A 16609-nucleotide genomic window follows, 5' to 3' on the forward strand; every position below is an offset into this window, starting at 1 on the left:
GTTTTGTTTTTGTTGTTGTTGTTGTTGTTTTTTATTAGTAATATTAACATGCAAACAAAATGCACACATTCAGAGAATAACCATTCCTTACATATTAGCAACTTTCATGCATAGGAAAAAGATAATATAAAGATGGGGTCACATAATTTAACAGATTATTAACTCTAAATCAAAATCTTCCACAAAGGAAACAAAAAAAGCAGCCTTTTTCTTTCTAACTAAGGTCAAAGATTCAACCAACAGGTTTAAGTCGTTTTTCCAGTAAGCCTATGTTGGTTTGGTCTTAAAAAAAAACGACATTTATGTATAAATTGCTTGCACAAAATTAATAACACATTAACAACATAATTAGCTTTCTTTTCTTTCAAAAACACTCCAAAACATTATCATATTTAAGGTAAATTGGGTAATTTGAATCCCACTGGAATAAAGCCAGGTATGAAAATCCAACCAAAATATTTGTATAAAATTGCACAAAAAGAATAGATGGTCCAAATCCTCCCCTTCTGTTTCACAAAATACACAATTACCAGTTTCTATTTTGAATCTATCACCAAGGAGTCTATTTGTCAGGTAAATTTTATTCAAAATTTTAAATTGGACTTCTATCCCTTTAGGAGGGATAGGGAAGGTGATATAATCAGTTCTTATTTTTTCAATTTCTTCCCTTTGGAAATCTTTTAATATGTAATTACGTCTAAGTAAATTTGGAGAATAAAGACTCCTTAATGAAGATCTTAGAAACTTATTCAGCTGAGTCGTTTTATTCTATATCAGTGTTGAGTGTTCAGGTGCTAAGTTTTAAATTACAATCGCCGATTGTAATGTCCATTACGTCCTCCTGAGCTTATGCACTTTGGTTCACGGGATAGTGCCTTTCCCTATTCACACGTAAACAGCCCCAAACCCATATTTAAAGCATTCTCCTATGTTTGGTTTGTCGCTTCTTCCAGCTGAGGTTATTATACAGCAGGATCCGTGATAGTCACCGAAGCGAACCGTGCGCATTTACCCACGCAGGGGACATTCACTCCCTGCCAGCTTCCCTGGGGCATTTTCCTGTCTTCTGGCCACTTTGACCACCTCCAGAATGGTCAACACCAATATTCAAGTGTCAGCGTTTCCTAGAAAGAACATTGGTCTGAAGACCACTGCTTTTTCCTTAAGCCCCTTGGCTATTTTGTTTCTAATTTAGCTTTTTTTGCAAGTGTCATTACTTGCAGCATGACCTGAAGCCCATTCAGATTAATCAGGTAGTTCAATTTCTAGAAGATCTATGTGTGCTATTGCAAGAGGGTTCGCTGTGTCTACCAGTAGTTTCAAGAGTGTGGAGGAGCTACCAGGAGATGGGCCATTACATGAGGAGACCTGGGCTGGGCGGTCAATCTATCAGTAGGACTGGCATCTGCTCCACTGATTTAGGAAGAACAGGAGGAGCACTGCAAGAGCCCCACAAGATAACCTCTATCAGGGTGCTCATGTGCATTTTTCTAAACAAATGGTCAAGAAGTCTCCATGAGCATGACATGAGGGCCTGAAAGGACCTGTGTTCATTGAACACCAATCAGTCTACATGGCGCTGTTCTATGGGAACACCATGGTGGGTATGGTAATGGTAGGTCCACCATTGGCACCTCATTCTTTTTCAGATAAGAGCAGGTTTACACTGAGTACATGTGACAGATGTGGAAAAAATGTGGAAAGAACACGACAGATGTTATGCTACCTGCATAACATCTTCCAGTATTGCTGGTTTGGCAGTAAGTTAGTGATAGTTTGTCAATGGTTATCCAAGGAGCACCACACAGACCAACAGTACTGACTCCTGTTATTGAACCCTTCAGACCTTACTATGAGGCTTACTTCTGGTTCCTTGTGAAGGTCATTCATGTGGTCAGAGTGTGAAGGCAACTCATAAATGAGGAAGGCACTGACGCTGATGATTGGCCTTCACATTCCCTAGACATGAAATAAATTAAGAACCTCTCCTGAGCCACATTATGATACGAGCCGGATCAGCCTGTGATCTCAGTGTTTAACATTGACTTTTTTGGTGTGATTTTGTTTTTGAGGGACAGCCAATCTGAATAAAGTTTACTTTTCAGGGAAAAGGAAGCTGCACCAGCTCATCTAGCACCAACAACCATGACATGCCCGGAGTCAAATAAATCATCCATTTTCTCCCATTCTGATGCTCAGTTTAAACTGCGGCAGGTCATCTCGTTCATGTCTACATGCCTGCTGTCTTATTATTGATTAGATAATTTTTAATGAGCAAATAAACAGGTTGTAGGGCGAAAAATTACTGACATTTTTACTAAAAAGTGTTCATCCTGTAAGCATGTGCTATATCTGTTACAGTAATAATTATATTTGCTACTGTATCAAATCTTCATATATAGTCTGGTATTTCCACATTATAGTTCATACTAACCCATACATTACCACAGCTGTTTCACACACATTTACCACATTCAACAAAATATGTTGCAGCGACTCTTCATATTTTAACTGAAATGCTATGGTCACGAGCTGTGGTAGTGACAGAAAGAACGAGATTGCGAATACAAGCGGCGGAAAAGGGTGGCTGGCCTCGCCCTTTCAAATTCAAATTCAAATTTTATTTGTCACGTACACAGTCATACACAGTACGATATGTAGTGAAATGCTTGGACAACTGCTCGTGACCTAAAGAAAACAAAAAAGGAAAAGGCTATGAATAAGATAGGAAATAAATATGAAAAATTAAAAAGGGTAAATTTAACTAGGAAGGAATAAAATATAAATTAAGGTTAAAAATGAAATAACTGTACAACACAAATTAGAATGAAGGGTAAATTTAACTGGGAGAATAAGATAAAATATATAAATTAAAGTTGAAAATAAAATAACTGTACAACAAAATACACAATATAGAACTATATAAGAATGTATGAAGAAATATAAATAAATATATACACAATAACAGCAGCGTGATTTAAGTAATGAAGTGAAAACAATGTCCAGAAAGTCCAGTGTGTGTGTAAGAACTGTATGTGTGGGTCAGTACTGTGTGGTGGTGTGATTGAGAGACCGTATCGCCTGCGGGAAGAAGCTCCTCCTCAGTCTCTCTGTGTTGGTCTTCAGGGAGCGGAATAGCTTTCCTGACCTCAGCAGAGAGAACAGTCTGTTGTTGGGATGGCTGAGGTCCTTCACGATCTTCCTGGCCTTGGTCCAGCACCGCCTGCTGTAGATTGAGTGCAGGTCAGGGAGCTCGGAGCGGATGGTGCGCTCAGCTGACCGCACAACCCTCTGTAGAGCTCGTCTGTCCTGCATGGTGCTGTTCCCGAACCAGGTTAAGATGTTTCCCGTCAGGATGCTCTCTATGGTGCAGGAGTAAAAGTTCCTGAGCACCTTGGAGGGCAGTTGGAAGTCTCTCAAGCGTCTGAGGTGGTAGAGACGCTGACGGGCCTTTTTCACCACGGTGTTGATGTGACAGGACCATGACAGGTCCCTCGTGATGTGAACTCCGAGGTATTTGAAGCTGTCCACTCTCTCCACCCTTAGAGATAGGGTGAGAAGTTCAGCTATTCGGGAGGGGCTCAGAGTAGAGCCGCTGCTCCTCCACATCGAAAGGAGTCAGTTGAGGTGGTTCAGGTATCTGACAAGGATGGGCGCCTCCTGAGCAAGGTTTTCTGGGCATGTCCCACAGAGAGGAGACCCCAGGGCAGACCCAGGACACCCTGGAGAGATTATATCTCTCGGCTGGCCTGGGAACGCCTTGGTGTTCCCCCAGACAAGCTGGAGGTGGTGGCTGGGGAGAGGGAAGTCTGGGCTTCTTTGCTTGGGCTGCTACCCGAGTGACCCGGCCCCAGATAAGTGGAAGAAAACTGATGAATGGATGGATGTTTTTTTTATTATTATTATTATTATTGCAGGTCACATTGATTAGTTATACACACACATTAGACTTCATCACCTGTGAGACCTGAGCAGCTTGCACACATCTGCAATTAGATACCAGAAGAAGCTGCTGCTGATCCAGAGCAACAAACCGACCAAAGATGCTGAAGCACATCTCCACCAGCCCACACACAGGTGTTACACCAGCATCCAGCAGGTAGTCATATCTTGAGCACCTTTCTTTTAAATCCTATACAGTGCCACTAATGATTGTCATTAGAAACTTTGTGCACTCTCTGGTCACTGCTTTAAAAGTGAAAAATGTAAATTCACCCCATTTTTTGTTTTCCATTATATTGCAACAGTATTTCACCCAGCCTCTGTAACAACTGCCTGTGGTCTGTACATTATTGAGGTCCATGTAAAGCTGCGAGTGTCCTCAATAGGACAATTACGGGCTGATGTTTGCTGATACCATCATGACATTTATATTTATAAATCTTCAAGAAAACAGGTCCAGATTGATATAATCTGAATTATAAAAACAACAATTTACTCAGTGTAAATTCCAGTGGCTAACTGATGACACTATATATGGATGAGTGCGAGTCTTTTATAAGAGGAAAATGAAACGGGTAAAAAGTGTGGCATCTTTACTGCACCTGGTAAAGACGGTAACACGATGAAGAAGATGGCAAAGCTGTAATACCTTTCACCCAGTACATGACTGTTTTCTGTGGCTATGAGTATATTGAAATGAAATTTTATGTCAGAAATAGGTTAAGAGTACATGGCTTTTGAACTTGCTAATAAAAGCACTGTGATGTATTACACATACATTACAGTGAGATAAATGTAAAGACAAAGAAAGATCAAACTGAAATTATATAGACGTATAACGGAAACATGTTTGCAGTAACATGTGGCTGAGTAAGACACAAAAACATGAGTAACATTGCTGATATTTCATAACCTCGTGGGACTGGTGGGGCCTGTAAAAGGACCACTCGTGTTTCCTTCTCATAGCCCGTCAGTGGCTTGTCCAGTAAACACTGAGGTGTCTTCACGTCTTCCAGAATGCATTTCAAACAATACTTGCAGTGTTTTCTACATCTTATAATACTATAATAATTACTTAACAAAACACTAACTAAAACAGACCAGTGGCCAAACAGCCTGTGAAAATGTAAATCTATTTACAAAGTAAAAATTAAATAGATTAAAAATAAATTAACAAAACTATTGGGAAATAGATTTGCCAGCATCTTGAGTGAAAAGTCCTTTCCCTAAAACATTTTCAGCTGGAGCTGCAAGAAGAAAGAAAATAAAGAACCAATTACAAGTGTCCACTTTGAAAAATAAACAAAGCAGAAAAGTTAAAAACTCTGATCACCTGTCAGCAGCGTCGTTGTCAGCCTCGGCACTGCTGTCAGCTTTGGATAGTGATGTTCGCAGTGTACTGGGATCTATAAAACACAGAAAGAGGAGGTTGGTAAATCCATCATTTTAATGTGAGAGGAAGTTTAAATAAATAATATCTGAAGCTGCTCCACCTTGAATCCAGCGGATCTGCGTGGCTGGGCCGTAGCCTTGCTCATTCTTTGCAGCGATCCGGAAGACGACTGCTGGTCGGTTGGAGGCAGAGCTGTCGATGTGCGCGTTGTCCAGGTGGCTGGAACTGACCGAGCAGGAGGTCTTGGTGCCACGGTATATCCGGATGAACGCCATCTGACCCGGCCGATCCGAAGTGGATGAGCGGCTCTTCCTCACTGCCATGTACATGGAATACTCCAGGATCCGGCCCGATGGAGATGAAGGAGCCTCCCAAGTGATGTGGACTGAATCAGTGGCCTACATGCAAACGATACCGAAAAGCACATCAAATACATTTTCCAGTTTTCCTGATCTTTGCACCAATATTTCTTGATACTGTGTGTCACCTTGGTAATCTTAACAGCAGAGGGTGCTCCAGGGAAGCCAGGCTGGCAGGTTTTGAACTCGCTCACCGGGCTGAAATCTCCCTGGCCAAAGTAGTTGATGCCTGCAACTCTGAACCTGTATGTCTGACCGGTAGCCAGCTCCTGCTTCTCTCTGCCCTGGTAGTCCTGAGGCCCTGGCAGCTTCTTCTGAAGGAGAGAGTGAGCATGTGAGGGTAAGATGTAATCCATAAGTGGTTTCTTCATAAACACCATTCACTTCTGGTTTTTACCTCTTTAGTGTTCGTTGCCCGACTGTTGATGGCAGACGTCACCTGGTCACCATCAGCAGGTAGGTAGTAGTGGCTGACCTCAGAGAATAGTGCTTTGAACACGCCGACATCAAACCACACAGCGTTGTCTGGATTCTGCCGAACCTGAAGGTGATGGTTTGTGGTGTTAGTATGAACCAAGCTGAGAGGCAGAGTTAAAAATTCACTATCAGAAGAAAATCTGACCTGATCTGTGTGGGTATAAAAATCTGCTGTCTTGTCTGCAGAAACCGGCTTTTTGCCTGTAAAAAGGTAAAACAATCAACACGTTTTAAAATCCTCACCAGTCAAATATCACTGATGTTAGAGCGTAAGAGCCACCATTACCTGACTGGAGCTGAGCTGAGCTGCTGAGATCTGCTGCTGCCGTCTCCTGCCCAGCAGCTACAAACAGAACACACAGAAACACAAACAATCTAAAAATGTCATAATAACAAAATCCTGCTTTGGAGAAAAATTAAATTACATTATAGGTCACATCTGGTTCAGTAACACAATCTGATGTGGCCTGCAAATTTTGAAGCATTTACATTCTGTCATAAACAGTGCTGTGCCTGCACCAAGGCTGAGTATATGATAAATAAGGATAATTTGAACTGTGACTCGTACAAAGCTACTCTAGCCACGTCAAAGAATGCACTGCTTTTGTATTTTTTTTCAAGTTGAGTCTAAGATTAGAAATCATAAACTGGAGTAAGTGTTTATTTGTGCAGCCATGTTTCTGCAAACATATCTGACTATTACTGTGCAGGAGCTTAAATTCTTAAACACACATTGGTAACAGCAGATAGCTTCCCCTCCCTGACCTTGCGTCAGCTGGAGGCTTCTTCCTATTAAAAGGGAGTTTTTCCTTCCCACTGTTGTAAATCGCTTGCTTATAGGAGGACATCTGATTGTTGGGGTTTATTTCTGTATTACTGTAGAGTCTTTATCTTACAATATAAAAGTGGCTTGGTGACTGTTGTGGTGATTTGAGGTTATATAAACAAAACTGAAATGAACTGTATAAAACAGCATTTAAGCAAGAACCACCTGATAAGAGACTTACTGCAGAGTTTCAGGTTAGAATCCTCTTTCAAGTCTCTCCCATCGATCCTCCCACCCTGTGCTTGACTGTCTGCTGAGCCATTTGAAGATTTTGCTGAAGCATCCTGCTGCAGCAAAGCACCCTGAGAAAGAAAAAGAAAAAAACACAACATCAGGGAGAAAATTTAAGCACTACGTCTGGACTGCTGGCGTGTTAGTGTGGCTGTATGTTAGTGTTTGTGTATTAAATCTTATTTATAGATAGTTCTGGGTGATAAAATGATAAATACAGTTATTGTGAAATAACTTTTCCTCAGTGTTAAGATAAAGCCAGTAGAGCTCATTCCATTCACATTTTGACAGATAACCCAAAAAGCTAATAAGATTAGTACTGAACTGAACTAATGATGTGGCTGGATCTGAGCTATAGCCACATAATTTTAAACTGAAGCACCGTGTAGGACTGGCAGCCGGCAATAGCACACATGATATTTGGGCGACTGAAGCTTTGTACACGATTAAATCAGGAACAATAACAAGAGAGAAAACAAAGGGGAAAAAGTGACTTCTTCAAAGACTGAAGTCACTTGGACGATGAAATGTTTCTCCCACTGACAACACAACGCCCACAAGAAGTGATTTGATTGACATTGATCACTGTTCTTCCCCCATATTGCCCAGCCTTTATTATTGATATAAGAAAGACACTTACCTGTGCTGCTCCTTTCTCTTCTCGGTTTGCAGTTTCTTCATTTTGACAATGATGGGATCAAACCATTTTACAAAGAAAGTAAAGAAAGACTGATAGTGTCAATAGTGTATTTTATGAGTCTGAAAGCATTGAAATTGTTCCCTTTTTGCTGCTTATTGTATTCTGTTTGCAGTGACCATTAGCTCTACACAGAAACCTTTCCATCTAAATCCAATAAAGATTTTAATATAAACTGATGAAGTCACTGAAGGCTGTGCTTTCCTTACCAGCAGATTGTTTTTCCTTTCCATTCTGACCATCTATTCCTGTTGGATCTGCTGGTTTGGGACCACTCACTGTAGTCCTGGGGGAACTTGCCGGCTGGATCTGGAGGATATAGCAGTCTGCCGCAGCCAGGGGGCGCCATGCCACATGGAGCATGCTGACAGTAGATTTGATGAGCAGCACTGCCTCTGGGGTCGCTGGTCGATCTGAGACCAAAGGATTTTTAAACAGATTTGTGCTTTTTGCCCCCCCAGCACCGACCCCATTGCCCTAACTCGCTCCCCCGTTTCTCACCTGTTTCCAGGTACCACAGGTCCTTGCAGCACACTTGGTAGTTCCAGCTCTTGCGGTATCCATCACGGCCGCTCCAAACGTAAAGCCTGGAGCCAACGCTAGCGGCGCAGTGGCCAGCCCTGGCTCTTGGTCTGCAGGCATATGGATCATCGGTCTGTGGTCCCTGGCTCTGCAGCTGGTACTCTATATCATCATCGTGCTGCTCTGGGCCAAGGTTCTGCCAAGTCATAGTGTCTGTGATAGGAAAACCAGGTAACAGTGAGCTTGCTGGCCTCCATGAAGGATGTAGGAATTCCATGGATGAGATTAAACAAAAGACTCACAGGCTCCAGATCTCATTTACAAAACCACTCATAAGTTATTTTAAGGGGTTATAATGAGAAGAACTCACCTAAGTTGAGAACGCTCAGGGAATTAGTGCAGATCCATTCAGTTCCTAAAGCAATGTGCATCTCTGACTCTGGAGCAGGAATCCAGCCGCCAAAAACATACATCCTGCAGACAGAACACACCAGACTATGTCGAAGGACATTCTGGTTTCATATATACACAAGAACTATAAAACAATAACACACAAACATTGGGTGATGTAAGACTTGGATGCAGCTGCTCATCCATGGAAACCCATTACAGCTCTCTATGCACTGTTCTTGACCAATTAGCTCAAGGCCAAACTAAGTTTGGAGGTCTGGAGCAACTGAATCTGCCAAAAGTTGGTGACCTCTGCACATTATGTGCATCAACAGTAGATGACCCTGCTTTGTAATTTTACATCGCCTACCACTTCATGTATGTTGGAGTTGCTGTCATCCCCAGTGGCTTTCACATTGTTATAATACCACTAACAGCTGACTGTGGAATATTTATTAGTGAAGAAATTTCATGACTAGACTTGTTGCACAGCTGCCATCCTATCACAGTACCACACTGGAATTCACCGAGCTCCTGAGAGCAACTAATTCTTTCACAAATGTTTGTAGAAGCAGTCTGAATGCCTAGGAGCTTTATTTGATCCACCTGTGGCCATGGAAGAGCCTGAAACACCTGAACTCAATGACTTGGATGGGTGAATACGTTTGGCAGTATAGTGTAGCATTATGCTCAGGACGAACTGAAATATGATGTTTTATCAACGTAGATAATCATTTATAAAGTTAAGCTGCATTATCAGATTTAGCCACATGGCAGAGTATAAAGTAGGGCTGCCACAAACGATTATTTTGATAGTCGACTGATTGATTATTTTTGTGATCAGTCGACTAATCACATCATGCATCTATTGGAGGTAAAGCGTACAGCTTATTTTAACAGCATGCATCTGCTCTTATATAACTATCATTAGTTTACAGCTTGAATATGTGCTAACTAAAAATAAAGACAAGATGATAGTTTATTAAACTTTTAATGAAATTTGCAGATGGTCTCAGTGGAGTTTAATAAACTCAGCCATCTGCTCCTTGCTATCTAAAATATAACAGCAGTAAATTGGAGTAAATTCTCGACCATCTCACACTTCTGTTTATTCAGTTTTCTGAATAAACAGAAAACTGATTATTCAGTTTGTGAAAACTATAACTTTAATCTCAGCCAAACTGATTTACTCAGGAACAAATAAAACACAGAAAAAAGCCAAACAATAACATTTTTAAACTATCTAAGTGACTTATATATCGTGTTTAACCCGAGTAGCGAAAGACAGCGGGGATCTGAAAACGATGTTCCGGGAGTCTGCTGCTCTCGCCGGCTCTAGTGAGCCTTGAACCCCGGCTAGCTGTCGAGCTAGTGGGTAACAGACGTCTCCGAAAACGTCAGAGCACTTTTGCAAATATGTGATGTCTTGATAAACTGAGCAGATATTTGAAGGTTACACAGCTACATTCTCGCCTGAAAATATGTTAAAAGTTTATTTTGTGACCCAGAAAGAGTAATAAGAGTAATATAAAAACTGAAGGACACATCTGTCGGAGTCTTTGAATTTGGATAGCCTTCGTCGCGTCGCTGTAACGTAATAGGCCTACAAATGCGGCTTCCGAAGGATGCTGTCCCTGAATTTGGACACAGCTACGATGCTGGACACTGCTTCTTCTTCTTTGGGGTTTAACGGCAGCTGGCATCCTTGTACAAGCAGTGCTGCCACCTTCTGTTTCAGCCCGTTATTACACTCTTAAACCCTAATGCTTATTCCTGTGTCTTTCGGGATCTTACAAAGCTTTAAAGGACGCGTCTACTATTAAATAAATCGTCGACGTAATCGTGACTAGTCGACTAATTGTGGCAGCCCTAATATAAAGTAGCTTTTTGTTGCCAGAGAGGAACACAAAAAGCTCTCTGGTGTTAATACATAAGAAGCTTACTTGTTTCCGATGACACTGGCCGAATGAAGACTTCTGGGAAATGGTGTGGAACCTTTTGTTTCCGGCATTGACCAAACCATTGTGTCTAACGACGACAAAGAAAAGATATAGGTGTGTTTAAATATTCCAAACTCCTGTTCCTCATTACCAATTAGAAATGGAGACATGCAAACAGGGCTTAAAACGTCAAAGAGAAAAATCAGGGTGTTAAACATGTCACTTCTTGCATTCTGATGATTTTCTATTTAGCAATTTGAGTTTTTCCAGAATTAATTTCTTATGTTATTTCAGTTAAATCATCAACCCTTGAACTTAATATGCTTATGCACATTAAAAAAGAAAATCTCACATCTAATTGGGGATGACCGTTTTCTAATTATGAGGATCTCAGTGGACTCACATGTGTTAGAGACATGGCTGAGCAAAGTTATATAACGTTACCTTTCTGTGATGAATGATTGCCAAATTAGCTTAAAAGGTCAAAATAACAAAATGAAGCCTGCAGGGAATGACACAGCTGACACCTAACTGAGGAGCAATGCAAACAAAGGTTTAAATTCATAACACTGGTTTATTTTCTCAGGGTTGCCAACTTTGAAAGAAGACGGAACACTGAAAATTTTGATCATATGTTACTTCACCAACTTCTGGCACAACCAAAGGTATTTTCACCATTACAGTTTTCATTTTATACTTACTGCCATGTTGCACAAATATACAAACACATGAATTTTTAATAAAACTAATAGATAGATAGATAGATAGATAGATAGATAGATAGATAGATAGATAGATATACACACACACACACACACACACTGCAAATCCTGTGTAGAGTTAATATCAACCAATCTTACTCTTACATTAATCATTAAGGCAGTTTTATTAAAAATTCATGCTTAAACCTTTTTTTTTGTCCTTCTTCTTCTGGCTGGTCCGTTTAGGGATTGCCTCCATCTCACACTATACCTAGAATCCTCCTCTATCACACCAACCCTGTGCATGTCCTTCTCCACTACATCCATGAATCGCATTCTGTGGTCTTCCTCTTTTCCTCCTGCCTGGCAGCTGCAATCTTCATGATTCTTTGTACGATACAGCCACGATCCCTCCTCTGTAAATATGCAAACTATCTCACTGCTGCCTAGCGTTGCCTCCAAACCATTTAACCTGAGCTGTCCCTATGATATACTCATTTCTAATCCTGTTACACTCTTGCTGCTATCCTTCTGTCCCAAATCCTCCACGACTCTGGTCTTCCATCGACTCCACACTTGCATTTAGGTTGTTTTTTTTTTGTTGTTGTTATACTATTGTTCTTTTTTGGCTTGCAATTTATTGGGCAGGATGAGAGAATGACAGTTGGCAACAATCACAAGCATAAGTATCACTAATGCAATTTAAATTTTAATCCAAGTGAACATCAAAATAAAGCTTTCTTTCTGCAGCTAGTCAATATGATATATAAAACCAAGATCACTCCTACCAAGATCAAGCTGCCAGAGGTCATCTAGCCGACTTCCTTGCATCCCTCCAAAGATGTAGAGCTTCGGGGAACCAAGGCCAGTGTAGGCAACTGATGTATGGGACTCCCGTGCAGAGGGACCACGGCCCTTTGTGTCTGGAATGTTCCAGCCTCTGGCCCCTGAAACTGACTGGAGCTCCAATTCATACAAGTCTCCCAAATACCTAAAATGGGGAAAAACCCAATAAACCACAGAGCACTTACAGGTTTTTACACCATTCTTGAGAGTAAAGATGTGTCTGCACAGTACCTTGGCACGTTGCCATTGGGATCCTCACTATCATTGGCCAGCCCTCCAAACAGGTAGCATTTATTACCCACAAGAGTGAAGCTGTGTCCGATCCGAGGGCACGGCAGTGAGCCATTTCTGGGTGCCCTTGGCTTCAGCTTCTTCCACAGCCAGCGACTCGCCTGAGAAACAAAAAATATCTTTTAACATCTTCCCCATAACAGCAGCAGAGTTAGAAGAAGCTGCAGTGGAAAAAAGAGACAGTGTTACCTGGAGTTCATAGAGGCTGTTGGTGTATTTTCCAAACTCAACCATTCCACCAAAGACCAGTATTCGAGTACCTTCACAAACAAAGCCATGGGCTGCACAGCCAGGAGGGATGTCACCCCTAACCGCAGGTAGAAACCACTGCTTTGAGACTGGGAAAAAGGGTAGCTGTTAGCCAATGTATTATACATGTCTTAATAATGTTTAATGCACTGGCCAAAGCTGGCCTGGAGACAATTCACGCATTCACGTTAAATATATTTTTACATACATAACCCAAACTGCACCTTAAGTAACAAGAACTTCATATATTTAATATGCTATATAGTTCAGTGCTTTCTTTGTGCATGTTTTCACTATTACACAAAAGTCCGTTATGAGTCACGTTCAAACACTCGGTACCGGAGTAGTCTCGAGTTCCGCTGGCACTTTGCCGCACACAGTAAGCTTTGTTTAATTTTTGCCATGCTTCTTTGTGAAACTTTATGTTTTCAAGCTAACTGCTATCGCTAATTAAACAAAGGATGTGACGTTCTTACTTTTTTTGGCTCTTTCTCAAATTCACTTTACAGTTCACTACATTTCGGAACTATAAAACTCTCCTGGTCAAGTAAGTGGATAGTTTACAAACATGAAAAAGAACCCAACCAAATAATATCGTACACACGCAATTTCATAATTTTGCGGTTGTTTTATAAAGATATATGTAACACATATACAGTATACAAAAGCCCGTGGTGGAGGGCTCGTTAGCTTAAGGGGTCGTTTCCCTCTCGAGCATGCTAAAAACATTAGCCGCTAACCTGCTAGTTAGCGTGAATGCTAACGGTAGCTCACCAGTGTTGTAAACATGGAGATCCTCCGCTATCCCTTCGTTTCCACCACCGAAAACGACGATGAGCTCCCGGATTGCGACTGCACGGTGTCCATGCCTGGACCGAGGTATCACTCCTGTAACGGAATGCACTTTCCTCCACTGCGGCTCCTCTTCGCTGCTCGTCATTTTCCCGTTGGGGAGCCCAAAGTTTGGCGCTGTGGACGTTTTAAAGATGGGGGCGGACCGGAGAGGGTATCAGGAACTTCAACCAAAGAGGAACAAACAAATAGGAAGTCTCACTCTGATCTTTGGTTTGGCTTAATTTTTCTGTATACCGGTATGAGTTTTTAGGAGCTGCAGAGCAGTTCGTTAGATTAACGTAAAGAGATGGAGAACTATTCGGTGGAAGCACATATTCTTGATGCCTGTGACAATTGATTTTACACATGCATATCTGTCTATTTGTAGTCTTTTCATCTGAAAAAATATTTCTCATTGTTTATTTTTATTTTTTGGGTGGAAGGGGAAAAACACAAAGTTTTGATTTCCATTTGCGCCAAAATATGTTCACATGTGCACAGTCTGTGTGGAGTAAATACATCATAAAGCATTTGTTTTAACTTGTTATTGATCAGATTGTGTGTGTTGATTGGTTACCAGACAGATTAATTGTCCGTCAGTGCAACTTGGCCTCTGTCATCCTTTCTCTCATTTGTCTGTGCTGTTTTGCATGTCCTGATGCATGCTATATGGCTGAATTGTTATGATTTTCTTACTGACTTAACATTTAAAGGTGTATTTTGTAATTACCCTAGGCAAGAAGTAAATAAAACTTTCACCACCAGTGGGCAGTGTTTGGCAAGTGAGTGTCTTAAAATGGTTTCAAATGTGCATAGCTGCGCTTTCATTTTTGATGTAGCCATACCCACCATCTCGCCAAGAGCCTTTTACGTCTTTGTAGTAGTGATGTGTCGGTCTCCAACGAAATGGCTCTTAGAGCCGGATCTTTGACGTGAATGATGCAAGCCGGCTCATTATCGCGAGCCGTTGGGTTTTCTTTTCCTTTTTCTCACCCTCTCTCTCGCCCCTTTTTCCGCTTCACTCCGCACGTGAGCCTTGTGGGGACAACAACGTCACATTAGAAAGGTTTAATAATCATCCACAACTATTTTCAGTTGTGGATGTTAAAAGATTCAGAAAGCTTATTCATGCAGGCCCATATGACAGAGAATGTGCATCTTCTTTTTGTTTTCATATTTTAATTTATATTTAATTGTGTTGTGGTTTGCAGTGTTTTTTGTTGTTTCACTTAAAATTTGTTTAAAAGGAAAAAGCTGAAAATTTAAATAGTTAAAAGTTGAAATGTGAATAGTTGGTTTTAGTATTATATGAATTATTTATTACATTTTATGTGGAGTGAATAAATAAAAGTATATTTACGGTGGCAAACGTACGGAGACAAAGCAGGTACAAACTCCAAAACACATAAAAACTCAAAACACATACAAAAGATGACAGAAGTGCTCCAGGATGCTAGGGGCAGTGTTGAGCTTTTGTTACCTAGTGGCTACACAAGACAGCAAGTACCAACAACCGGATTTGGTGTGTGGTAATAACAGGTAAATTAACTTTTTTTTTTTAATTATTTGAATATCTATGAGTGCTTGTGTATAAATACACAACCAATACACATATGCTTTCAATTGTGTAATTTAAGTGATCTAGGTAGCTCTGTTAAGGAAGTTCAGTTAACGCTAGAAATGTGCTTTGGACTTTGTGCATGCTTTGTTTCTAGGGGCCACCGCATATATTTATATATAAACATGTATAAATAAAATCACTTTTTTTTACATTAGTAATTCCTTTTGTGCATAATTTTATATTATTGTTAATAATAAATTAATTAAAGCAACAAAACAACCTGAAGAGCTGGTTGGGAGCCGAAAGAGCCGACTCTTTTTAGTGAGCCGAGCCGAAAGAGCTGGTTCTCTAAAAAGAGCTGGAAATCCCATCACTACTTTGTAGGCCACCAAAAATAACTTGCCTTGTTAAATTCAGTCCTCCGAATTCTCTTGGTAGTCTTAGTTTTTTTCTAATGTTATCAACTACTTTAAAAGACAGGTATTCAAAAAAGCGCAGCAGTGTGTGCTGCACGTAGTGTAGAATGTTGCTCGATTGCACTGCATGTCACAAGCTAAACAGTCAAATGACATAAGGACGACATGCAAAACCACACAGTCAAATGAGAGGAAGTGCAATAAGATGACACATGTAAAGTTGCACTTACACAGACTAATCTTTTATCAGGTGAGAAAAGACCTGCACAATAGTTTGCTATTATTTCGCACACAAATGAAGCACAGGTCAAAGCAGAAAAGACAACAAAATGTTTTCTCATGCGTTTGCCTCACACAGTCAGACGGCATCTGAACGTAACTTTATCACAAGAGGAATTTCATAGGAAACCCAGCATTCAAACCTCCACCCAGGGACATTTACATAACAATTTCAAATTGATCTGTGTTGCGTTATGGAAAGTAACCTGACATGGTGCACAGACAATCCAGCTCCACCAGCTGTTGGGTAAGCATTGCCTGCCAGTGACTGCCCATTACATTGTGTTTTTCCTGTTGGGTTAAATTAGCTTCTGAGTGCTTGAGGACTCTAAACTGTCTCACATGCGACCCCTATCGGCATGCAGTTGCAATAATAAACGATTGCAGAATTATGTCATGAAGGCTGCATGATATAAATGATGCAACAGCTGTTGGCATGGCATTGGAGGCCACCGTGACACACATACACTCACTAAAAAATGTTTAATGTAGAATTGAACCATATAGCACTGTCTGACTTAGACACAACAGGTTTCTCAGTGATTAAAAAAGCAAAATCTGATTAATATTTTATGCTAAATTCTGTCTGTTGACCAGTATGTGACTAGAGTGTGTGAGGTCGTTTGATGTTGCTCTCTGGTGTGGGTTTGGAAAT

The 16609-nt window shown here is 40.8% G+C and overlaps 1 protein-coding gene across 3 annotated transcripts; it reads right to left on the reverse strand.

Moving 5' to 3' along the window:
• Nucleotides 1–3896: 3896 nt before the first annotated feature.
• Nucleotides 3897–13888, reverse strand: hcfc2 (host cell factor C2). 3 transcript variants are annotated; one of them, XM_040036873.1, is made up of 17 exons: nucleotides 13639–13888; nucleotides 12805–12953; nucleotides 12556–12716; nucleotides 12267–12469; nucleotides 10781–10865; nucleotides 8818–8921; nucleotides 8427–8660; nucleotides 8135–8338; nucleotides 7869–7903; nucleotides 7179–7281; nucleotides 6458–6514; nucleotides 6317–6372; nucleotides 6092–6235; nucleotides 5823–6008; nucleotides 5436–5733; nucleotides 5276–5348; nucleotides 3897–5189 (listed from the first exon to the last, which is right to left on the reverse strand). In XM_040036873.1, exons 1-17 carry the CDS (start codon nucleotides 13802–13804, stop codon nucleotides 5180–5182), a joined length of 2268 nt encoding a protein of 755 aa, XP_039892807.1. In that variant the 5' UTR covers nucleotides 13805–13888; the 3' UTR covers nucleotides 3897–5179. The 3 variants fall into 3 exon arrangements, with proteins under 3 accessions (XP_039892807.1, XP_039892806.1, XP_039892805.1); XM_040036872.1 differs by having other exon boundaries at nucleotides 7179–7284; XM_040036871.1 differs by having other exon boundaries at nucleotides 7179–7299; nucleotides 13639–13886.
• Between the last annotated feature and the right edge of the window lie 2721 nt (nucleotides 13889–16609).

Source organism: Simochromis diagramma, unplaced genomic scaffold, assembly GCF_900408965.1.
Source record: "Simochromis diagramma unplaced genomic scaffold, fSimDia1.1 OVJJ01000371.1, whole genome shotgun sequence".
Classification (NCBI taxonomy): Eukaryota; Metazoa; Chordata; class Actinopteri; order Cichliformes; family Cichlidae; genus Simochromis; species Simochromis diagramma.